Consider the following 25,336-nt stretch of genomic DNA (forward strand, 5'->3'; position numbering starts at 1 on the left):
AAGGCGAACCCTAGGAGTTCCCTACACGAAGTCGTTACCTACAAAAGGCAGCAAAAGAAACGTGGAGAAGGCCAAATCCCACAGCAGAAGGATGCATTGTGTTTCAAGGACATCAACGACCCTCCCGCCGGGTCAACGGCAGAGTTGGGGTGGCGAGGCCAAGCTTGTGGTACTAACCTTGACTCGTGAATTGGAAAATTATAAAGAAAAGAAAGAAACACACACAGCCGGTGAGTTGGCAAATGACCTGAGAGACCGGTGTGTGTTAAGGAAAGATTGAGTTTGCAATATTAGATCGCAAGTGAAGGCTGCACACGTGTGGATGAGACGTGAGTAAATGCAGACCTGTGAATGAACTTTGAAGTAAGGACAGCTGTGAGCAATGTTCCCTGTAAACTGTGCGCTTGCCCAGATTTCCTCTGGGTGCTGCTCAGAAGAGCTTTAGCAGCGCACACAGGCAATTCAAGCCTTCTCATATGCATAAGTCACAAGACACGGCAGTTACTGGATGTTTGCTTTCTCTCTTAATAAAGCTAACTTATACTAACTAGTCCTGGTCTAGTCTATACTATTTACATTGCCCTGTTATGCCTAGTGTGACCTTAAAAACCTATAAACCCAAAGAACATACTACACCCTCAAGAGTTTAAAAACAAATATGAAAAATGGCTCCATGTACAGAAGTCCTAACCAAGATATGCCTGCCTAACATGCGACCTTCATCATGACTTCTATACTTTACGCTACAACACTTACATATTTTTTTTAAACAACATTTTATTGAGTTTTTGCAAAATAATATATTCATTACAACAATGCAATAATGATCAGATAGATTATAAATAGTAGTCTCTGAAAGTGTTTGTAGGCTGGGGGAAAGTATGATGCTGGGCTCTTGGTTGTTGCAGCTGGGACCTCCTGGTCACGGATGACTGTTCGACATGATTCTGTCGTGTTTGGGGGCCACTCGGAGTTCAGTAAAGTGGGCTGCATTGAAGCCACCTGGTGAGTGGGGGGTCTCCTGGTGAGGGCAGGGAATTTGGCTGCGTAATCCAGAAATGGGTCCCATATATTCAAAGTTCTATTTAGGGAGTCTGAACGTTTAGCCGTGTTTTTTTTCGGCTACTGTTATGTCCCAACATTTGGCTCACCAGAGGGCAATCGAGGGGCCACTTTCGTCTTTCGATAGTCGGGCCATTGCGATTTTCTCTGCTAGTAGTAAGTGATTGCATAGGCGAGGAATTTGTCCTGATATCGGGAATGCGCCGTCTCCGGTTTCGCCTAGAAGGACCATTCCTGGGTCCCAGGGGATGGAGAGACCGGATATATCTTTGATATGTTTCAAGACTTCCTTCCAATATACCTCTGCCTTTGGGCAGGCCCACACTAGGTGGAATAGAGATCCGGGGACCGGGCAGCTGCGCCAGCATGTATCTGGATTGTCTGGATTGGCCTTGCGGATTTGAGTCGGGGTGATATAGTATCTATAGCACATTTTATAACCCCCTTCCCTGTTCGAGATGCATTGTGAGCTTTTGTGCAATTTAGCCCATATTTTCCCTTCAGTCTCTTACTGCCATTTCATGCCCAATATCCTTTTCCCATTCTGTCATATACCTTTCTTTCTTTGCAGGGTCTGATCTGTCCAGGAGCCGGTATATAGTGGTCATTCTGCCTCTGCTGGTTGGTGTTGAAAGTGTGAGTTTGAGTGCTGTTGGGTCTCTAGATCATTTATCTCGGGTTCTCCTGTGTGACATCCAGTGCCTAATTTGGGTGTACCGGAATCTTTCCCGCTCACCCACTCTGAATTTTATTTTGCACCTATCAAATTTGATGGGCGTGCCTTCTAGAAAGTCGCTACTTCGCGCCAGGCCCCATGCTATCCAGGCTTTGAAATCCCGTCGAGGGTTTCCCGGTGAGAATTCAGAGTTGTTCCAGATGGGGGACATGGGACCAAAGGCACCTCGTGTTCCCCATTTCCGCGCTGCGACTTTTCAGCAATGGGTCGTGACCGCCGTAGCTGATAGGGGCCCACTGTTTGCCTGTAGTTTTATGGGTGGCAGGTGTGGGAGATCGTGTAATGGGACCGGGCACCAGGACTCTTTGATTTGTCGCCATTTCGGGGGATCTGCTTCTTGCACCCAGGCGAATGCGTGAGATAATTGGGCGGCAAGTGAGTATCTGGCTAAGTCGGGGACTCCCAAACCCCCTGTGATTTCCCCTTCATCATAATTCATTTGTTGATCCGGGGCTCCCCCCCCCCCCCACCAGACAAATTCCAATATTTTCTTTTGTAGGGTCTGTATGGCGGGGGCAGGGATCTGTAGGGATTAGGTTCATTTTAATGGCGGAAATTCGCCCGAACCAGGAGATTTCCTGCTGCTTCCACCTTTGACGTCGTTCTGCAGGCCACTGATTAATTGCGGGATATTTTTTGAGTACATGCGCAGTGGGTTTTTTGTGATCTGGACCCCAAGTTATTCAATTGCATCATTGGCCCAGGGGATTGGTGAGAGCGGGGTGAGGAGAACCCTTTCCTGGTGAGAGATGTTGATGGGTAATGCTGAGGATTTAGACAGGTTGACCCTGAATCCCGATAGGGCCCCAAACTCCTCGATCTCTTTCCACATTGCCCCAAAGGAAGTTGGAAGGTTTGTCGCACTAAGTAGGACATCATCGGCATACAACACGATTTTGTACTCATGGTCACCCACCTGTATTCCCTTTATGCCCTCATTTTGTCTTATTCTGGTGGCGAAGGGTTCCATAGACAGAGCGAAAACTAGGGGTGATAGTGGGCAGCCCTGTCTGGTGCCCCTTGTGATGTGCATGTGACCTGACCTGGCGACGTTAATTCGGAGTTCAGTGGTGGGGATTTGGTAGTTGGCCATGACCCATGTGGTAAAGTTGGGGCCGAAGCCAAAGCGCTTGAGGACCGCATGGATATAGCCCCAGTCGACACGGTCGAAGGCTTTGTGGGCATCTAGTGAAATTACCGCCATTCCTATCTTTGATTTGTGGGCGCACTCGATTAGGTTTATCGTTCGCCTGACGTTGTCGTTCGTCCCTCTACCAGGTATGAAACCCGTTTGATCTTGGTCGATTAAGCTTGGGAGGACCGGGCCTAGTCTTCCGGCTAATACTTTGGCGAAAATTTTGCCGTCGATGTTCAGGAGAGAAATCGGATGGTAGGAATCTGGTAGCTCAGGGTCCTTCCCAGGTTTGTGTAGTAGGACTGTGATTGATTCGGCCATGGATTTCGTGACTACTCTTGAGGATAGGAAGGAGTTGAATAGAGTGGATAATTGAGGTGCCAACACTCTGGTGAATATTTTTGTAGAAGTTTGCTGAAAGGCCATCCGGGCCCAGGGCGGAAGATTTGAGGGTTTTGATGGCTTTGATGACTTCTACGTCATCGATAGGGGCTTCCAAGGGTTCTAGTTGAGATGAGTTGTGGGATGGTAGCGCCCTCAGATATTCTGGCAGGTCCTCTGTTTGTGGGATCACTGGTCATTGTGTATTTGTGATATCTCATCAGTTCGTTGATCTTGTCCGTCTCGGAGAAAAGCAACTTGCCATTTTCCCCTTGTAGCTTGAGAATGTTGTTTCGACTTCGGATCGCTTTTAGCTTCTGTGCTAGTATTCCGTTTGCTTTGTTTCCTTTAATGTAATAAAACTGTTTTGTATATGCTAGGGATTTGGCCGTCCGGTCAGCGCAATGCATTTCCAGGGCGCACTTGGCCTTCATCAGGGCTCGTTCGACTTTTCTAGACTAGCGAGCTTTTAGCTGTGATTCATGTCGGGATACTTCCTTCTCAAGCTTGGATATGGCTATATTTGAGACTCTTCGTTGTTCCGCTCCTGCCCCTATCAGTACGCCTCTGACCACCGCTTTCATTGCGTCCCAGATTATGTTGATGGGGGATGTTTGCGTGGTGTGTTCCTTGAAGTAGTTGGATATTGATTCCTCCACTTCAGCCCTTATACTTAAGTCTAGTAAGAGGGAGTCACTTAGCTTCCAATCTTTCTGGATAGGGTTTTTTTGTTCTGAAATGGCTAAGTTCATAGAGACTGGAGCGTTGTCAGAGATCATGCATGTGTGAATTTCCGCATTGTTGACACATGGCTAAAGGATGCCAGAGATTAGGATGAAGTCAATTCTTGAATATCCCTTATGGACATTGGAGTATTGCGTGTAGTCTCGAGAGGTATCTTTGTGTAGTCTCCATACATCTACAGTCTCTGTTTCTCTGAATAGATTGGCTAGGGCCAGGGCCTGCGTGTAGTCTGCACTTGTGGGGGGAAGCGTTTTATCCATCTGCGGGTTCGGCATGGCGTTAAAATCTCCGCCGATGATCAAGTGTCCTTCACGGAAGGCCAAGATGGTCGGGAGGATTTACCTGATAAAGCTACCGTGGGAGGTGTTGGGGCTGTAAATTGTGACGATCGTGATGGGGAGTTCTCCGAAGAAGCCTTTCACTAGGAGGTACCGGCCCTCCGGATCTCTCCTTATTGTGATGTTGAACAGAGAAATTTTGTCGCTAAGTAGAATTGCTACTCCCCTTTTCTTTGATCCAGATGAGGGAAAGAAAGATTGCTTGAATCTCTTGATTTTTATGCGCTGTTAGTCTTCCAATAGTAAATGCATTTCTTGTAGTAGGACAATGTCTCCGGATAGGTGACCAAGGCGGTGTTCAACTGATCTGCGTTTTCTAGGTGAGTTCATCCCTTGGATATTCCAGGAGAGGATTCTAATTTCGTTCGTATTCGCCATTCCCTGCGATGTAGTTTTGATTGTACCTCATGGTTCTTTCCCCCAACCCAAACTGTGAGTCTTGGAGTGGATTTAGCGGTTGTATTGAAATGGTCATCTGATTCCGGTCATTGTTGCATGTTGCATTGCAGTGCCCTAGGGCAAAGCTAGGGACGTATGATATCTGTAGCGTTGGAATTGTCCGTGTGAGTCCCGTTTCCCCCCTGCCCCTGTCCCAACATTGAACTGGTAGGAGAAACGTCATCCTACTGCCACTGGGGAACTAGTGGCACCAATGTGCTCGGTGTGGGCAACTGAGCTGGCGAGATGAACCATGGAGAAGCCTCGCCGGTGACCGCGCTTCTGTGTAGATAAAAGTGAGCTACTAGTAATAGCTCAAGAGGGGCCTTGGCTGGACCTGATATGAGGAGTCTAAGAACTCCTGGAGTAGGGGGCCGCTGCTGCCAGCTCATCCAATATCGCCGATTGTCTTCCGAGGGCCCCTGAGTCTGCGCCGTCTGTTGGATTTGGACCATGCCCCCCCTGGAGAGCCGTCCCGGGGAGGGCGGATTGTTTCTTCGGGTTCAGAGTCGGCCTCTGTGCTATTTAGGCCCCTCAGTTACTCTGCCTCTTTCAAGGACTGTATTTGTCTGTGTGATCCTTCCCATTTAAATTTTACTGAGGTGGGGAATCCCCGGTGGTATGGAATTTTCTTGTTTTGCAGCCAGACTGTCAGGGGACGCATTGTTTTCCATTTCTGAAGTGTTGAGTTCGCTAGGTCTTGGTAAAGTGAGATCGTGGAACCTCGGAAAGTGATCTGTCGCATTTGCCTTGCTTCCCGCATAATGTCCTCTTTTACTTGGAAGAAATGTATCCTGGCCAGCACATCTGGGGGGAATGAGGATGTTTTCCTTGGGATTGTTCTGTGCACACGGTCTAATTCTAGGGGGGAGTTGTCTGGAAGGGTGATAATTAATCTGAATAGATCCGATATGTAGGCTTTCAGCTCTGCCACTGGGATAGATGCTGGGATTCCTCGGACCCTGATGTTATTTCTCTGCGAACGGTTTTCCATATCCTCCTGTTTTGCTTCGAGGTTGTTGCATCTCGACTCAAGTGCGGCTATTCTGTTCTTGTCATGTTCAATTTCAAATCTTTGGTCGCAGACCTCGGATTCTATTTCGGTGGTCCGATGTTCCACCTCCCCCACTCTTTTGTCCAATGAGTTTATTTTCTTGGTAACTTCCTCGGTGCTTTTTTGGATTTCCCTGGTTAGGGCTGATAGTAGGTCTTGCAAATCGGCTTTGGTTGCCGCTTGTGGTGAAATGGGGTCTGATCCTGCTGATACGGGGATGATAATCTTGCTGGTGTCATCCGGTGGATCGGCTTTCTTGGCCTTTTCAGCAGCTGATGTAGCCATGAGGGCGGCAATGTCAGTTTGTTTAGCTGCCTTCCCGCTTTTAGACATTTTGTGGGTGGCGGGTTTTGAGTGGGATCACCGCTGTGTGGGTGCACCAACGAGGACTTTGTGCGTCTGGGTAAAGCTTTGGAGGTAGATCTCAGTGTCCCAAGGCGTCTACCACCTGCAATGGAGGTTAGATAACTGGCCCTTGAGGGAAATCGGGCGTTGCCGGTGTGTTCGGGGGTCGTGGTATATTGGCCTACAGATTGGGTCCCAAGGGGCCTGCTGATAAGTGACCCAGGAGGCTGGGCCAATGTGTCTGCGGGAATCCGTTCCAGGTGCCCACCCCAATCAAGGCAGGTTGCCCTCCACCCCCCCCCCCCCCCCCCGACTCCTCACCTCCTATTGCTGGCACCAGTGTGTTGATGCGATGCTGTGTGACGCAGCTTATTTCCTCCTGGAAGCCGCGGAACTCCCCTCGTGGCCCCTCTGTGGAAGCAGGGGCTAGTCCAGTACTGGGGTCCACTTCAGAGTCAGGGAGTCCACGTCCCGGGGTCCGCCTGGCTAGGTGGTAAGGACCTCGACCCCTGTAGGTCTGTGGGTCGCAGGTCTAGGGGACCAAGGGCCAGAGGCGCCGTAGAGAGGGTTGCAGAGGGCCGAGGGAGGGGGGGAAGCTCGTGTCCAGGGGGCCGCCCCGGGGATCATGGAGTGTGGCGGTGCCCACAGCTGAGTCCATGATGGGGATAGCGGCAGAGGAGGCAGGAGGAAAGATCTTTCACTGGTGCTGGTGGAGCGTGGGCAGCCAATCCTGCTGCAGCGTAGTTGGAGTCGGGTCCCGGCAGGACGAGGCAAGATGGCCAACGGGCCTAACGGATTTCCAGGTTCCAGGAAAGTGATAGCTGTCGCTGAGTGCGGGTGCGGCAGGACTACCCAGGGGTAAGCTGGGGCGGCGTGTGATGACCGCTCTTTCAGGCTGGCCGGTGCCCGAAGCGGGGGAGGTGGAGGCCCTGGACCGAAGCCCCCGCAGAGATGGTGTGTCCAGTGTTTTGTGGAGGGGGAGTGGCAGCGCTCCTGGCAGACCGAGGTTGAGCTGGAGCACACAGGCTCGGGTGGAGCAGGTGGGAGGCTTGTGGGCACCTACAATGGGATGTGCGGGAGTGAACCGCTGCACCGCTCGAGTTACAATGCTGCCTGTCCCCCGAGCCGGGGAGAGTGGTGTCGGTCGAACGACAGCAAGTCGGACCGTCCCAAAGGGCATGGGATGGCGGGGAGCAGGGGGCCCTCTCGCATCTGCGGCGTAGTGCTGCTTCAGTCGGCGCTAGTGGCAGAAGCTGGCTGGTGGGTCCGATGATTATAAAGGACAGTGGCGGTCAGCGGGCGGGCTGTGAAGGCTCATTCAATTTGGCGGCAGTTCAGCAGCGATGATATGCCTACTCCGCCCCCTCCTGGGAGGCATCCGAGCCGTGGAGCTGCAGCGGCCATTTTTCCCCGCCGAGTGGGCCCCAGAGCTGGAGATGGGTCGTGTCAGACCGTCGGGGGATGGAACCGGGACCCACTCGGTTGGGAGGTGCAGATGCGTGTCCCCCGCCGGTGGATACGATTCCAGGCTCAAACGGGAGCGGAGAACGGCGAATATCTGAAAAGGCGCATTGGGCCAGGCGGGAGCTCTCAGGCAGGCATAGCAGTTGAGTCGGCTCCAGGCCACGCCCCCCCCCCAACACTTATTTATTATGAATGTAACTTTTGCCGCAGGCCACGCTTCGATATTGCTGGAAAACCTTGACTTTGCCTACCATGGCGCTTCAAAAGGTTACCATACTTGCACTTGTTTTATGTTTGTAATATGAATAACATGCAAGCAACAGAATTTCTGTTACTCATGGTGCCTTAGCAAAAGCAATATTGTATAGTGACTGTAGGTAATCAGGCTAATTAGATAGGTTACCTCATCCAATGTTTCTATTCATTGTTCGTATGTCATACAAGTGCTTTGAAGCATTACCCTTGCAAGTTAATGTATTATAATACTCAAATATAAATTTTCCTTGTGAGGATTTTGAGGAGGCAAATGTCGCGGTCTGCATCTTCTACTTTAGTATTGCTAACATTAGGGCCTAAGTAAAAAGATCTTTTTAAAAAGATCTCTTCACTTAAAGACCAATTTAGAAAGACTGCTCGGAGCGGTCTTTTTAAATCTTATATTTGGTTCAAAAATGCATTTCATTAGAACCTTTACAATTCCTTTTCAATCAAAATAATTGAACATTCACAGAAGTGGTGAAAATAAACCAAGATTAAAAAGTGAATAGCCTTTTACACATAATAACTTGAATAAAATAAATCCATTCTCCCCACTTCTTAAAATCTCTGTGGAGCAGTTACTCCCGTTTCCTCTGCCCGGGATTATGTCTTTAAAACTATGAAAGTGTGGGCTTACCTTTCCCCTTTGCCCACCTCATGTCAGGGATGCTCTTGTGCTGGATTTTCTCCTGTGATAATTCAGCCAGAAACCCCACACCATCTTGTCAAGTTAGTGTATGCTTCCCTTCAGATGTAATTTAGCAACTGTCACGCCCCTGCCGCACACTTGTGCGTGCAGGGGATGATGGGCAGGTCGAGACATTGAAGTGCAGGACCAGGAGAACGGGTAAGTGTGTGGGTACATGGGTGTTTGTGTGTGTGTGTTGTGTGTATGTGTTTTGGTGTGGGGAAGTGGGGTGTTGGGGGAGGGTGCTGTGTCTGAGAGATGGAGGTTCGTGGGTGTGTGTGTTGGTGTGTGTGTTGTGTGGATGCAGGGAGGAACAATGGGAGGTTTGGGTGGGTGAAACCCCACAAATATGTTAAAAAAAGGGGAACTGTATTTTAAAGGTCTCAAGAGAAAAATACCTTCACAATGCCGGTTTTCCAATCAAAAGAAAATCGGTCAATGTAAATCTGTCTTTTTCTCTTGAGAACTTTAAAAAAAAAAGTTCTTTTGACTGTGAGAAACCTCAAGGTGTCTCCCCCGCTAGTCCCTGGGTATCTTTCCTCCAAGTGGCCAGGACACAGCCATTGCTTTTGGATCCAGTTCCTGGGGGTGGACCAGTGCGGGAGGATCACTTGGATGGGGGGGTCTTCGGGGAGTGGAAGTGGGACACAGGATGGCGAGACGCAGCATCACCTTCCCTAACACCTTTACTCCATCCTACCAGGTAGAATACGTAGGTACTCCATTTCCCCCAAACCCCCCTTTTCCGAAAACAACCACTTTTCTAATGGCGAACCCACTGTGAAGGAAAACCGACTAACACCCAAGCCGTATACCTGACGTGTTCCACTACAATGTTCAGGCAGGGTCAGGCAATTACTGATCATTACACACACCTCACTTCCATCACACTTCCCCAAACAGATAAAAGGCGGAGCAGGAAAGTACACTCTGGGCAAAGCACATGAGGAAGCAGCAGTTCTGAGATGGCAGTTTAATACGAGGTGGAAGACGGCAAGACCAAAGAGGATTGCAAGGAAGGAAGTGCCCTTACCGTTTCACCGAAAGACTATCTTTCATGAGCCTTCGAGAATAGGAAACGTAATACCTGGAATTAAAGCTGAAGACTCCTGCAATATGTGTCGGAGGTACCCAGGGCTCTCCTGCGTCGATAGTCAAGATGGGGCGAGGTGTTTGCTGCCTTGGTACTGTCCTTGACTCGTACAACAAAGCAGCACCAGTGAAGTCAGCACAGCCGGTGATTTGGGGAGACTGATTCCAGACCGCTCTGTGTGGAAACCAAGGTTGGACGCTGCAACATTGTAGAAAGAAAATTGAAGAGAACAGCGTATGACGCATATGTGGCAAGCATTGCAAATATAATTAAAACAGCAGATGAGTGACTGAACTTTGAAGCTAAGATACAATATCGTAGACAGAGTAGTCCGGCATCACGTGGGTGCTCATTCAGAAGCCTCTGTTAGATAGCCAACTGAAAGGTAACGAATGTTAAAAGAAAAGGAATTGTGAAATCAAAGTGGTCCTGCAACGGGTCAAGCCAAAACCTGTGCACATTCGAAAGTCTTCAATACTTGATGTAAAATTGACATTGGTCTGAGCCAGGCTGAGGGAGACTAATTGTGTTAAAGGGATCTGAACCTGACTGATGGGGATCCGGAGTGAACCATGAGTCACCCGAAAAAGGAATATCCTACAAACATTATATAGAAGGGATATGAGCCCCGATGAGCGGGATCCAGGGTGAATAGATTCTCACAAGTATTCACTTTAGGTGATTCACTAAAGAGGAAAGGAACTTGTTGCCTATTTGGTTACATCTGGCCCTCGAGGTGAAGAGACTTTGAGAGCAAGGAGACTTGTGCGTCTTGGGCCCTGATGCTATTGCTTGAACTGTATCCTCGTGCTAAAGAAGCCAGAGATTGTGCTACGCTCGAATGAACCGCCTTGCCCCCTGCTGAAAATGTGGGGAAGGGAGGCCAGCAGCCTGAACATCCTGACATATCATTTTGAACACTTCTTTTGTTTTCAAAACCTTGTTTCCCACACTATTTGTATTTAGAGGTAAGGATTGGCAAAAGTTTTTTTTTTAAAGTTTTTTTTAGTACAGGCCCTTTTATTTTGACAAGACACAACTAGGACTGTTATTATTTGATGGTCATACCTTGCTCCCATCTGTAGATTTAGGATTAGATGGGCATTTATCATACCCTTATTTGAAATGCAATAAACACCCTTGAACTGTGGTCACTTGTGGCTGTCTTACTGTTGATGCCATGCCTTCCTTACATCACATAGAACATTTCCCTATAAGTGGAGAGCAACATTGCAATATCATTTACTTGACCTGAAAGGTATAATGGGTATGGATTATATCTGGCATTACTCATGCATAGTATTAGGACAATGGATATTCATAAAACTAGAATACTTTACACACAATCTGCATCCTTTCCACGCTTTCAGCTAGTGGGCATAGACCCTAACAAATTATATATGGCAACTCTCTGCTATTGAAAAATGGTTTCACTGAGTACTTACATAATACTACCCAAGAATCATTCATGGACAGCAAAATAATTGTGCACATCCAGATTCATGAAATGTTCTTAAATTGCCCATAATATCATGTTGAGGCTTTAAGTATGTTTTGCTTTCACAGTGTGGTGGGTATATGAATACCGTAGTCCGTGTTTACTGCTAAAATCCCTTGCTTTTTACAGAGCCCTGTCTAGTAGTATTGGCGGCCATCATAGGGCAAGGGGAAGGTTACCGGGGAAGGGCACAGGAGAATACTCTTTGGGGTTAAAGAACAAATCAGCAACTTTCAAAAACCAAGTCAGACATTTCAGCAGTGCAGTACAGTGATGGAAATGTGTTGTTTGTTTGCTAAAGATAGGACATTCTAGTAACAGTCTAGGAAACTGCACTTTCCGTTTCTTTCTATGCTCAGCTGCCGAGGACTTTTCAATATAACCATGCATCTTGTTTAACTGATAACGGGGAATTTCAGAAGTGGGGTCCCTACTTATAGAAGAAGGCACTTGATCTGTTGTACCGTTGAATACTATTAACTTAAAAGCAAATGTGTGTAATGTGTGTGATTTTATTCAACAATGCTCCATAACCGCAGTAAGGCTCTTGTTGAATTCTGTCTAGACTGTGGTGAGGAAGGAAGGGCAAAACTATAGGCTATGTTCTGTCATTTCACTTCCTACGTCAGGGTTGCAAGCAGGGCTCTGATGAGATTTTTCTCCCTACTTGGAATCAAATTATTTTTCAGGGAGTAAAAAAGTAATTCCCTCTGGCAGTAGGTATATTTTATGTGTATTAAAAAGGTTATTTCCCCTTAATTTTAATACTCTATCTCAAGAGGAATTTTATTAGAAGTGCCCTCCTTGCCATTGCCCTCCTGGTCACTGATTTGAAAATATCAGCAGAGCTTTGTGTTTAGAAGCAGAAGATGGGTAGGGTAGGTTCCTGTTTTTTATGGGGTAAAAATAGTTAGTGCATATACCAGCTGTAAGGCTAGTTCTGATTAGGTATTGTCAGAGCTATGTTCACAGGACAAGGTAATGTGGATCGTAAGCAGAACCACATGAATTCTGATAATCATATTCTGTGGTGAAGTTAATCTGATGCACTTATTACGCAAAATATGAGAGGCATGTTATCTGGCCCTTGAATTACTTCATTAAAGTGGCAAATGAACTCCTATTGCCATGTTTTCGAAGCAAATCTTTAAGTTGCCGTTATTTAATCTGCAAATAGTGTATCTTGTTTGAGTTTTTTTTCCATCCTCATCAGTTATGATAAGCAAATTTCTTTTTTTGTAATATGCATGAGTGTTTTTTTCCAAAAGCATAAAACATTTTCTGCATTGTATCGTAGCAGTGTCAACAAATGAATAGCCACTATTAAACCAATTGTTTACACCGAGCATACAACGCATTTCTGGTGCATACACATTCTCTTCACAGGTGTACGTTTGCTCAGTACTGTGGAATTTCCCTTCCAAACTCTCTTCAGAGATGATAGCTCACTAATCACAAATACTGACGAAGGCAAACAGCAACCATTTCCGCTCTTAGAGAAAAATAATTAGAGGGAACATTGGCTGTGATATAAGCAAGACTGAGTAACTGAGTCGTCCGGCGAAAGGTAGTAGCCCACTCGAAAGCCTATGGGGAAGGTATATTGCTTGTATTGATAAAGTGAATGAACTGTAAAAGCGAATTAATCGAAATTAACCCCGAGAGAAGATGGTAGAAAGCTGAACGTTGAACTTTGAGTCGAAGTGGTCCTGCAGAGGTCTGTAGAGAAAGCCACGCACATTTGAAAGTCTTCGACATCCGAAAACGCTCTGAGCCCGACTGAGGGGAGACCCAAAATGTAATAAGCTTGGGGAAGGGAGAACCCCTGCAAGTATTGATGAACTTTTTGTTGTGAAAGGTCTGAACCCGGCGGACGGGGAGCAACGTGAACTTTCATTTTGAAGCGGTCTGAGCCCAACCGAGGGGGATCGGCGTGAACTTTTTGTTGAACGTTGTTTGAAAGGCTGGAAAGAGACTTTAACATGGAAAGCCAGGCGGGCCTCGGTCCACGTTTTGGAACCGTTTGTATTGAAACCCCGAGCCAGAGTGCGTCATCCTGCCTACGTGAGCCACCTTACTCTGTGCTGTCTGACATGAGGAGGAGAGCCACTTTTATTCTTTATTTGAACACTGATTTTCCTTAACATGCATATCTCCTTTATACACATTCTGTACAAGAGATACGACAGGCATTCATTTTTTTTATATCCTAGACCATTTTGTTTTGACGGACTCCACTAGGACTATTTTGTTTATCGTTTGATGGTCGAGACTACTCCATCCTAGTTCTAGGGCAAAGTACGAGTTTTTCCAACCCCAGAAACTTTTAGAAAGGTTTTCCAAATTGTGCCTTTTTGTGTCAGTGTCCTCCTTGTGATGCCATGCCTCCTCTACAGATAGCACAGCCCCTGGTGAGCTTTGGACACAAGTGATCAGTGAGTGGACAGACTTAACATAACAGAAATTACCACTGAGGTTTTGGGGTAGAAACAAACTGGTCTCTTGAACTGCCCTTCAGTTAGTTTAACCAAACCCTGCTGTGCGAACGACAGACTATTTATGGTGTCAATAGGGTGAACTGCCGCTCAATTAAGGTACGTACTCCCATGGAGGGTTTGAGAACACTGGTACTGGCATTGCATTGTATGCCTTTGGGTTCTGTTTAGTTATGCATCCCCATAGGCACACACTACAGTCTACACGACAAACGCCAAAGCCGGGGCCCATGCTCTCATAATGGGAAATAAAAACAAGGGTATGCTGAGGAATGAAATTGCTGAGGGCAAAGATTGAGGACATTAAACAAAGACAGTTCACTTCTACCAACGAGTGCTGGGCTGGACCAGCTGCTGCAGTGGAGGACTGTGGATGTGTTGGATAAAAACTTGTGCTGCAGCAGCTGTGTGTACCTAGTCTGAATGCACAGGTACTCATGGGAGCATGTGCAGGAGGGGAGTCAAATTACCATTCTCCTCTCCTTTTGTGTCCATTCAATTATTTGCCACCTTCCCCATTCCCTTCCTATCCTTCTTAGTTATTAGGTGGCGCTTAAGTGCCACCAAAAGTCAATACTATTGCATTTGGGTATAGCTGGGAGAAAGATGACATGAGGAAGGACACACAGCTTGTGGGTGTGGTTTGGTTGCCTACCCACCCTTTGACTACCCATGGCCCTGCTAATCTCTGCCACCATTCTTACCCATTACCTGCCCCTCTCAAAACACATTCTCCTGGGATCTCTTTGCTCGTTCAAGCAGTAACATCAAAGTTTGACCTGCTAGTACTGGAGTTAATGGCTTAATTGCAGCTGAAATACAATACTGGTGTAAGACAAATGTCTTAAGCACTTGATTTATATATGTTCCTTGCACTGAAGTTATGTTAAAAAGAAGCACTGGAAAAGCAAACCGGCTTGGCTTGCGTATGGGTATTGTGTAGGCAGTTGCCACAGGCGCTGTTATCATATGTCCAGGTAATAACACCAGTTTCCAGCTGTTGCAATCTTATTACTAGGTAGTACTAATACTGTTGTGGCAGTGCCTGGGCCATGCCAACACAAAAGCTAAAACTGTTGGCTTAGCCAATGTTTGTTTCAAGTCCCTCACCGTCCCTACCCCGATACATTATTCAGCAATCTTCGGGACCACACCCTGTTAGTAGCCCTGCCCACCCACAGATGCTTGGAACCATACATACAGCATGAAAATAGTGTGGCCACGCTGATATTCCCGCCCTCCAACAATTGTAACTGCTATTGGCTGATTATCTTCTTTCACTACTGAGTTAACCACACCTGTGTGTATTTGTGAATTGGGGCGAGAAAAAAAACAGTTGGGGTGCTGCTTAGGACATTTCAGGGCCGATGCTACTTTGAAAAAGTTTAAAGAAAATGATGTGTCGTCTTTGAAAAGGAAGCCGTAGTATTAGTACATACAGCGTAGCTATGATAATAGCCCTGCCCTCCAACCGCTCTGTCAGTGGGATTTGCTCATTATCTTCTTTCACTATGGAGTTAAAACCATAAACAAGGAAAACATGTTGGGGTGCTGCTTGGGACATTTGGGGTCAGCTACCACTTTGAAAAAGTTTAAAGACAATCGTGCAGTGTCCTTAAAAAAGGAAGCTGCAGTTTTATGTATTTGTGTATATGGAGAGTTTTGTAGAAAGAACTTAGCAAATCATGGAGCAGGATTGGAGTGGAGAAGCTGGACAGTAATGGGGAACCCTGGGTTGGGAGAGGAGAACGTGGACGATGGTGAGGGTGGGAATGGAGAAGCTGGACAATAATGGGAACAGTGGGATGGATGGTAGGGGAATAGAGAGACAGGCAACTTCAGACTAACTCTTCCCTATTTCAGTTAAGAGCACCTTTCTTTCTTGAGGTGGCCTGGGTCATTTCTCAGGGTTGCTGAGGTGTGCAAATAAAGCCCATCCCCAGGAATCTGGCAAAATGGCAGATTAGAATGGTGTTTTGCGTATAGTCTGCGTACTTGTCCTTTCCACAGAACCATGGACTTGACTCCACTTGGACAGCGGCCAACCTCATCTCTGGACTCACTGATCTGCGCCAAGAGCTTTATAATACCCAGGTAGTGAACCCCTCAGCGAAGTCTTCATGGAATAAAACAATTGGTCTCTAATCTCCAAATCTGCACCCTGATCTCACCGCCACAGGCTGCTTGCAGGTTCAGCATTTCATGCTGCAGGAAGCAGCCCCACAGACACATGTATAAACCTTGTTAGGTTCTGATCAGATTGACTGCCATGCATCCGAGGACCACCCGTTGTATTCTATGGGTTATGTTATTGAGCCTGTCTGCACACAGCAGACAAGCTCAATGCTGTGTGATAGATCTCTGCATAACATGCACGGAGCACAGCAGACAGACTCGCTGATGGCTCTGTGTGATCAATACACAGCAGATTCACTAATGTAATGACTCTGTGTATCGGCCACTATAGGCACAGACTCACTGATATGATGGATTTGCTTTTCACATGTGAAAGGGACACAGAAGACAGACTCAGACATATGAGGGGTCTGTGAATCACATGTGATAAGCCCACTGGTGACAGTCTCACTCAAATGTGAGGGCTTTGTGTACCACCTGTGATAGGCACAGAGCAGACAGATTCCCTGATATGAGATGGCTTTGTGTGTAATTTGTGATAGGCACATAACTGACAGTCTCACTCGCATCTGACGGCTCTGTGTAGAAAATGTGACAGGCAGAGAGATGACATATTCACTGGCAGGTGAGGCCTCTGTATCTCCCGTGATAGGAACACATGGTCACTGACCTGTGATCGCTCTCTGTATCACCTGCGATAGGCACATAGCAGACACTCACTTGCTTGGAATGGCTCTATGTATAAAGTGTGATTGGCACATAGCCAACAGATGTGCTGATATGTGCTGGCTCTGTGTATAATGTGTCAGGCACAGAGCACACATACTTGCTGACATGTGATAGCCCTGTGTATAGACTGTGACAGGCACATGAGTGGCAGACCCGCCGTCATGTGATGGCTCTGTGTATGAGCTTTATTTGGTTCTGTGAGAAACCTGAGGGCGTCCTCACATATAATTCCCTTGGGACCTTGTGATAAGCCGGAAGGAGGTGTTTGGTTCAGAGCCAATTAAATAAGGAAATATACTTCGGATTCAGCAGTAAGCCAGAGATGATGATGTCACAGAATGTCATGAAGGGAGAGCCCTGAGGATGAAAGGCATTTGAGTGGACCAATGAAAGATAAAGAGGTTATTCCAGATGGGTGCTTTACTTTAATACTGGACTTCTGTGGGTTGTTGTTTTAGGGTTTTGAAAAGAGTGAAGACGACAGGCCAGACCCAGAAGAAAATGCCGTCTATGAATGGGCATATTGACAAGAAGGGCCCAAGACTGAGTCAAGATACGCTCCCGTTGAGCGTCTGGTAAAGACATTAATGGTTATTTTTGTTAACGAAGTTGAGAAGTTCTGCAAGTGAGAATGGAGAGGCTGGCTGAACGAAGAGCGGACGGTCGAGTCGAGCCTTCGTGTGACAGCCGCAGGCTCGATATGTAAAGAGGACGGCCTGAACAGCTGAGGAAGACGCTTCCCTGCTCCAGCCCCCACCGTCCTGGAGGAGGAGCCGTCCGTGTAAGTAAACGGAGTGGCTAACAGCGGAATAGAGAGGCTCAGCTGCGGCGCTCCGGCCCCCACCCTTGCAGGGGAGGAGTCGAGTTACCGAAGAGCCGGAGAGAGTGAATTACGCTCTGAGGTGACAGGCAAGGCTCCAGGCCTGAACAGATTCAGCGATCAGCTGAGAGCCGAACAGCTGATCCCAGCCGCGATTGAAGATGGGGTCGAAGATCAACCGAAGAGGCGGATAAGCCGTAATATGACGAAGGTGAGCAAATTGAAGTGAATTTGAGATTCAGAGATAAACAAAAGAAAGAGAAAAGCTGAAAGTCACGTGGAAGGGGAGAAGTTGTTAAATATCAAAAGTGTCTTTGGGGAAACAAGAACAGAAGGGTATTTACGCCTTAAGACATTAAAAGCCTCCTATCTGGAGGCTGTGAGGTTAAAGGTTGGAGGGGACATTTTATGAAAGACAGCTTTGGTACAGATGACGAAACACCTCCTAAAAAGAGAATCATAAACTATTTTTGGTAACTCCCAACTACCGCTAGGCCCAAAGACTTTTTACTATTTCATCTGTCCCAATTATCACTCTCTACATGAGGCGCTTTCCAACCTTGACTCTAGCATTCCCTCTGTTCTCATCCTACTTGATCTCTCCTCTGCCTTCGACACGGTCAACCATACCATCCTGCTCAACCGTCTCCGGGATAACTTGGGCATCACCGATCAGGCTCTGTCCTGGCTGACCTCTTTCCTCTCTGATCGACCCTCCCAGGTCCAACTTGGGTCCTTCCTATCATCTGTCTTCCTCTCCACCTGTGGTGTTCCCCCAGGGGTCTAACCTCTCGCCCTGGCTTTTCAACCAATACCTGGCAACCCTCGCCTGCTGTATTGCCATTTTCTGCTCAAACTTCCAGTGCTATGCAGACGACACTCAACTCATTTTCGGGCTGCCCTCGGCCACCTCCTCCTCCTCCTCATCACTGATTGCCTAACTGCCATCCAAGATTGGTGTGCCGCCAAAGATCTTTGTCTTGATGCCAGCAAGACAGAGATCCTCCTCATTGGCACACCATCACCTTCCTTTCCCCTCTCTCTCTGGCCGGCCTCCCTTGGCACTCCGCCTATCCCACCTGCGAGGCCAAGAACCTTGGTGTCACCTTTGATTCCACCCTCTCCTTCTCTGCCCACATTGCTGATGTATCAAAAAAGTCAAACCTCCTACTGCACCTCCTCAGAGGTATTCTTCCTTTCCTCTCATTCCCCTAGAAGCTCAGTCTCCCAAGCTCTGGTTCTCTCTAAATTGGACTATTGCAACAGCCTCTTTCTTAATCTACCTGCCTCTACTCTCCGTCCTTTACAACTTATCCAGAACAGGACTGCGAGACTTGTCCTTGGCCTCAAGCCCTGGGATCGTATCTCTCCAGCTCTGAAATCTCTCCATTGGCTCCCAGTGGATGCAAGGATTAAATTCAAAACCCTCTGCATTGTCCACAAGGCTTTCTGGGGCCTGGGTCCAACATACCTTCAGCTATCCCTCCTCAAATACCTCCCATCTCAAGCACTCGGCTCCTCTACCTCTAACTCCCTCAGGGTCAGTCGTTTCTCAACGAAACGAGCTGGGGGTAGATCTGTCTTCGGCTGGGGCCTCCCTCTGGAACAGCCTCTCTGCCACTCTAAAACATGAGGAGAACCATCTTCGGTTCCGGAAGCACCTCAAAACCTTCCTCTTTGCTTCTGCCTTCTCCCCTCTCCCCTGTTGATTCTACTCTCCCTCGGCACCATGCACCTGGCCACCCTCTGTCCTCTGGGCCCAGGTACCTGCTCATCTTGCCACCCTCACGCACTGCCTCCGGGCCACCCCCTGCACTGGGGTCTGTATCTGTACCCATACAGCCCTCCCCTTTTCTTCCTGCACTTTCAGACCTACTCGGCCTGCTGCCATAAACCCAGCACTTGCCACTTGCTGGCTGCACTCCCATTGTTTGTTGCCTTTTTATTTATTATTGTATTATTATTTTTGTTTTTTCCTTCTCGCTCTGCACTCTCCTTATGTTCCCCCTTCCATGCACTTCTCCCCCTTCTCCATCTACCCTGCACTTGCACGTTCTCAATGTCACTGGGCCTAGTAAGATCGTTGTTTTTGTTCTCCCCTGTTGCCTTTCCCTTGCTTTGTCACGCTCTGAAACTCTTGTGTATGAGCGCGATAGAAATAAAATATCAATCAGAAGGAAAAAAAGGTGCTCGAGCAGCGCGAAAGCAGAAGAAAGCTGAAGTTGATAATTTTAAAGAACGGAAAGCAAAGAGGGTGCGAGCAACCTGAAAGAGAAAAGGAAGAGGTGCAAGTGTGCATCGCAAAGTAAAAGAAGTGTGCAAGAGGCACGGCAATGTGGAAAGTGTGGAAGAGGCACGGACAGACGAAAGGTGGGGAAAACAAGGACAGAGTGAAAAAGGCACAGAAAGGAAAAGGTACCAGAAGAAAAGTAGAGTGTAAGGAGAGGGGCTAGAAATCTAAGGTCGCATATGGGAGGAACAAAAGCCTTGCGTTCTCGAGTCCGATACTGTTGACCAAAGGGCGAGCTACACTGAGACTTAAGTGGGAGTGAAATCCTCCGAAGTGAATGAAAAGCTATTGCAATCGCACAAGAAGGAACTACGCTATAAGAGGTGCATCCTGACAAGATGAACCTATGGTGTTTTGTGTTTGTGAACTTTTGTTTGAGGCAAAGAGCTCCTAGTGTGTCCGACTGGGAATTCTGTGATACAATCTGATGCCCAGTTGAGATGGGATGAGATTACCTTTCTTTCAGGAAAACATCTGATATCCGTGGAGCCATTAAAGATCGTCACGAGGGGAAGTTGGCTGGACTGACTCAGGAATGCACTGGCTCTCCTGCTACACTCTTGGCTAATAATTTTGAACTTCACCTTATAACGTATGAGGTTATTAGGGAGCCGTTCTGAGCCTGATGTCGGCCTCTCTGCTTGACCCTGTTCCCCTGCATATTTTGAAGGCGTTGCCTCCTCGAGCCTTAGGTATGCTGACTGAAGCAATCCAGTATTCTTTCTCGACGGGGGTGGTTCCGCCTGATTTGAAACATGCCCCAGGGCAAGACAGACTGATATGTTTTGGATATTTCTCCTCTGTGAAAGATAGTGAGCTAAAGACTCTGGCTAAATCTCTCGTAACCACGACTAATGTCTGGCAGAGAGACTCCCAGGACGCCCCCTGTTAATATGCTTTTTGTTATAGACATTTATTTAAACCAAAATGAAAAGGAAAACCCTACCTGTCCCTATTTCTAAGAGGCGTTTCCCTGCCTCAAACAAACTAAGGATTCTGTCAGTTCGGGTCAAACGCAAAGAGTCCACCGTCGTGTCAAAAACCTGTTCCTTCTCTTCCGCTCTAAATCAACTAAGGAAAAAGGGGTTGATCTTCATGTTTCAGAAGAATAGTTTCCCTCTTCAGAACAAATCCTGGCTGGTCCTTTATTTATATGCTTTATCCTTTTAATCAAATTGCCAGCAAGAGGAAGGTGGAATTAATGTTTGGTTCTCTTAATCTGGGCCATGCTGCTAATGGACTGAGGTGCATTGATATTTTATTTGTATCACGCTCGTACACAAGTGTTTCAGAACGTGACGAGGCAAGCGAGGAGAACAAGGGACAACAAAAATAACAATCTTACTAGGTCCAGTGACATTGAGAACGAGCAAGTGCATGGGAGAGGGAACAGGGGAAAGTGCATGGAAGGGGGGAGAAGTGAAAAGGGTGGAGCAAAGGAAAACGATAAATAATAAAATAAATAATAAAGGCAACAAACAGTGGTAGCGCAGCCAGCATGTGGCAAGTGCTGGGTTTAGGGCAGCAGACAGGGTATGTCTAATGTGCAGGAAAGGGTGGGGGTCTGTATGGTTACAAATACAGTCCCCAGTGCAAGGTACTGCCCGGAGGCAGTGCGGCTGGGTGGCAGGGTGAGCAGGTACCTGCGCCCAGAAGTCAGAGGGTAGGCCAGGTGCACGGTGCCGACAGAGAGATCATCAGCCGGGGAGAGGAGGGACAAAGGCGGAAGCAAAGACGAAGGTCTTGAGGTGCTTCCGGAGCAGAAGATGGTTCTCCTAAAGTTTCAGAGTGGCAGGGAGGCTGTTTCAGAGGGAGGCCCCAGCCGAAGACCGAGATCTGCCCCCAGATTGTTTCTTCGAAAAACGGCCGACGCTGAGGGAGTTGGAGGTAGAGGAGTTAAGAGCTTGAGGGGGGGGGGGGGTATTTACGGATGGACAGCTGAAGGTTTTTTGGACCCAGGCACCAGAAAGTCTTGTGGACAATGCAAAGGTTTTTTAATTTAATCCTTGCATCCACTAGGAGGCAGCGGAGAGATTTCGGGCTGGAGAGATACGATCCCAGGGCTTGAGGCCAAGGACAAATCTCGCAGTCCTGTTCTGGATGAATTGCAAAGGGCGGAGAGTAGAGGTAGGTAGATTTAGAAAGAGGCTGTTACAATAGTCCAACCTAGAGAGAACCAGGACTCTGGAGACAGTGAGCTTCTGGGGGAAGGAGAGGAAAGGCTTTGAGGAGGTGCAGTAGAAAGTTTGACTTTTTAGAGACATCAGAGATGTGGGCAGAGAAGGAAAACATAGTATCAAAGATAACCCCAAGGTTCTTAGCCTCGCAGGTGGGGGTAGGAGGAGGGTCAAGGGAGGCTGGCCAAAGTGAGTGAGGGCAAAGGAGGGTGGAGGTGTGCCGAAGAGAAGAATCTGTCTTTCAGGCAGAGATCGTTGGCGGCACACCAATCCTGAATGGCAGATAGGCAATCGGAGATGAGAGGAGGCAGCTGAGGGAAGCCTGAAAATGAGTTGTCATCAGCATAGCACTGGGAATTGGAGTAGAAAATGGCAATGCGGTGGGCAAGAGTTGCCAGGTATTGGATGAAGAGCCAGGGCAAGAGGTTAGACCCCTGGGGAACACCACAGGTAGAAAGGAAGATAGAAGAAAGGAAGGACTCAAGTTGGACCAGGAAGGGTCGATCAGATCGGAAAGAGGTCAGCCAGGCCAGAGCCTGAACAGTGATACCCAGGTTGTCACGGAGACGGTTGAGCAGGGTGGTATGGTTGACAGTGTCGAAGGCAGAAGAGAGATCGAGTAGGATGAGGGAATGTTAGAGTCAAGGTTGGAGATCAGATCTTCACGGATGTTCAGGAGAGCAGTTTCTGTGCTTCTGGCAGCTCTAAAGCCAGACTGATGGTCGTGGAGACAGTCAACAGAATCAGAAGGAAGTTTAAGCTGCAAGATGGCCAGCTTTTCCAGGTTTGCCCAGAAAAGGAGTAATGGAAATTGGTCGATAGCTAGCCGGGCAAGAAGGATTAGCTGTGTAGTGGTATACAAACCATGGTTATTATATATGGGGCATTTAAGTAGGTTCATTTTATTTTATCTGGGAACCGATTTTGCTCCCAATAGTAACTACGGAGGCAAAAAGTTGGCATCTTTCACAGGATATGAATGGAAATTGTGCTTTTTGGCCAAAAGTACTATTCGTTATAACTGGCAGTCGTCCATTCAGACCTACATTTAGATTGGGTTCATAATAAACAAAAAACATTTGTAAGACACAATTCTAATTATGCAGGTGTCCTCATCACAACAACTCATGCTTTTTGAATTTTTTATACACGTACACAGAACAGCAACACCTACAGTATTTGGCGATAGGGAGCCATTTCTCTGTCATAAATGTTATTTTACGGATTATATGATGTCATTTTTTTGCTAGTTTATCAAGTTGCATTTGAGTATACAGTAATAATTTTCCCACAACATTTTCATGTAAATGTTCAAAATAAGTCATGACAACTTGTAAAGAATTGATTTAATGCGTTTATAATAATTTTGTTTGTTTTTTAGGTATGCCCTTATCTGCCAACAGTGTTTTTCTCACAATGGCATGGCACTTAAGGAGGAGTTTGAATATGTTGGTAAGAATATAGAAATGGTGGCTTATTTGGTGGATTTGCTTCTTGCTTGCTCTTTTGTGTTTTGCATACCATAACTAAAATATTCCCATTGATAATTGCTAAAAAGGTTGCACGTTTTAGAATGAATATATGCCACCAATGTGTGACACAAATCAGCCAGTTTAAACAGCCTTTTTAAAAGACCAACAAATAAATGTAGGGACTGTGGAAAGCTGTTACTTAAACCAGCCTGCTTGAAAGCACTGGTACTCTTATTTTCAGAGGTAGCTCATTGTCCTGGGTTCATGAGCTGAGATACCATAATGGGTATGTATAATATAAAGTACCATTTCGACTAAGTATGCCATGCTCTTTTTTACATTTAAAAAACATATTTTGTGGGACTGTCAAATGTGCTTCTTGCAACTAACAGGAGTTTTGAGACCGGTGTAATCGACTATTCTAGTTGCGATTAACTTTGAAGCAGCTGTAACCTGAAATATTTGCTGCCAAGAAAGATTTCCAAGAAGCCATAAGACTGGGGCATTACAAATGTTCAAATCTGCTGATATGACTGTCCAACTGACTCTTCTTGAATCTTTGATAATGTTGGCTTTTCCTTCCACACGTATGTATTGATTAGTAGAGGCCATTTATGTTCCAAAAACGGTTTGCTGTGTTCCATTTGGGGACAATCCACGTGTTTGTCTTCATAGTATAGATTCCAATTGGCTTCTGTTAAAGAGAGAAGGATGTTTGGTATTGCAGTTTTTTTTGGCACAATCACTAGTTCGGCAGTGTCAATTTTCAGATCAGACATTCAGTTAATCAGCCTTTTATGACAAAAGGCATCCCTCAGTCTGTTGTTTTCTTTATTGTTCGACCTAATGACTGAACAGTGTGTTATAGCAGTAATAATTTACTTCTTGGCCTATTGGTAATTGGAGCCCACTCTATTTAAAGTTAAATATGCTTGCCAAACCATGCTCTTCCAATCTTGTAGAAATACCCTTCCACTGTGGCATATAGCATGTTGCCTTTGCTCCTCTGTATTTGTCAAACATATGCCTCCTTTGTTTACATTTGAGAAAGCTCAGTATAAATAATGTGGGTCTGCTTGAGATTACAATAGAGTAGCCCGGGGCTATCCCATGATCTTGTGAGGATCAAATATGACTGTACCCTCTGTGATTGTCTTAGTTACTTGAAGTTTTAACTTGATATCTCTACAAAGATCATTTGCAAAGTTTAACTTTCTCTGCCATGCCCTTTTTTATATGAGCAAGGGGTGGTAATAAACTTGTTTGAACAAAGCATATGCAAGAACAGTGTCTTGCTGGTTTTAATATGTAAGGCATCATTGAACAACCAGAAGCAAATATCCGCTTGGAGGCTTTTGTGTTTTTTACATTGTATTCTTTAGTTAAATTGCAAAATTGTATTAATCAAATAGAGCCAAAACAGAGGCACAGCCTGACAATGTCTGTCTGCAAAGCACTGGAGACTGTAAGGAAGGCATGCTATCAAATATTAAGACAGATACAAGTGACCACAGTTCAAGGGCGTTTATTGAACTTCAGTTGGGTTTGAAAAATAAAATGCCTATCTAATCCTAAAGATGGGAGCAAGCTACGACCATCAAATAACAACGCAGTCCTAGTGGTGTCTTGTCAAGATGGAGAGAGACTGCAAATAGCAAAAGAAAGCGGAAGAAAAAAAAGTGCGCCGGTGGTGCAGAAGTTGATCATTTTGAAGAACGGAAAGCAAAGAGGGTGCAAGTGACCCGAAAAGGAAAAGGTGCAAGAGGCAGGGACAGACGAAAGGTGGGAAAAACAATGACCGAGTTAGAGGCACAGGAAGAAAAAGGTGTTGGAAGAAAAGTATAGAGTCTAAGTAGAGGGGCCAAAAATCAGAGTGGTTGCGCATGGGAGGAGCAAAAACCCTGCGTTCTCGAAAGTCTCGTATACTGCCCTGTGTTGACAAAAGGGGGTGTACAGCACCACTTGATAGGTCGAAAAAGGGGG

At 46.6% G+C, this 25,336-nt stretch overlaps 1 protein-coding gene across 2 annotated transcripts in view; it reads left to right on the plus strand.

Annotated features, from left to right (window-relative positions):
• LNPK (lunapark, ER junction formation factor) overlaps window positions 1-25,336 on the plus strand; it is a 1,074,215-nt gene that overhangs the window by 905,390 nt on the left and 143,489 nt on the right. For both annotated transcript variants that reach the window (XM_069616137.1, XM_069616138.1), the window contains exon 11: window positions 23,263-23,333. In XM_069616137.1, coding sequence (XP_069472238.1) covers window positions 23,263-23,333 — 71 coding nt within the window. The remainder of the gene's footprint in view (window positions 1-23,262; window positions 23,334-25,336) is intronic.

Source organism: Ambystoma mexicanum, chromosome 9 (assembly GCF_040938575.1).
Source record: "Ambystoma mexicanum isolate Mex_15411 chromosome 9, UKY_AmexF1_1, whole genome shotgun sequence".
Taxonomy (NCBI): Eukaryota; Metazoa; Chordata; class Amphibia; order Caudata; family Ambystomatidae; genus Ambystoma; species Ambystoma mexicanum.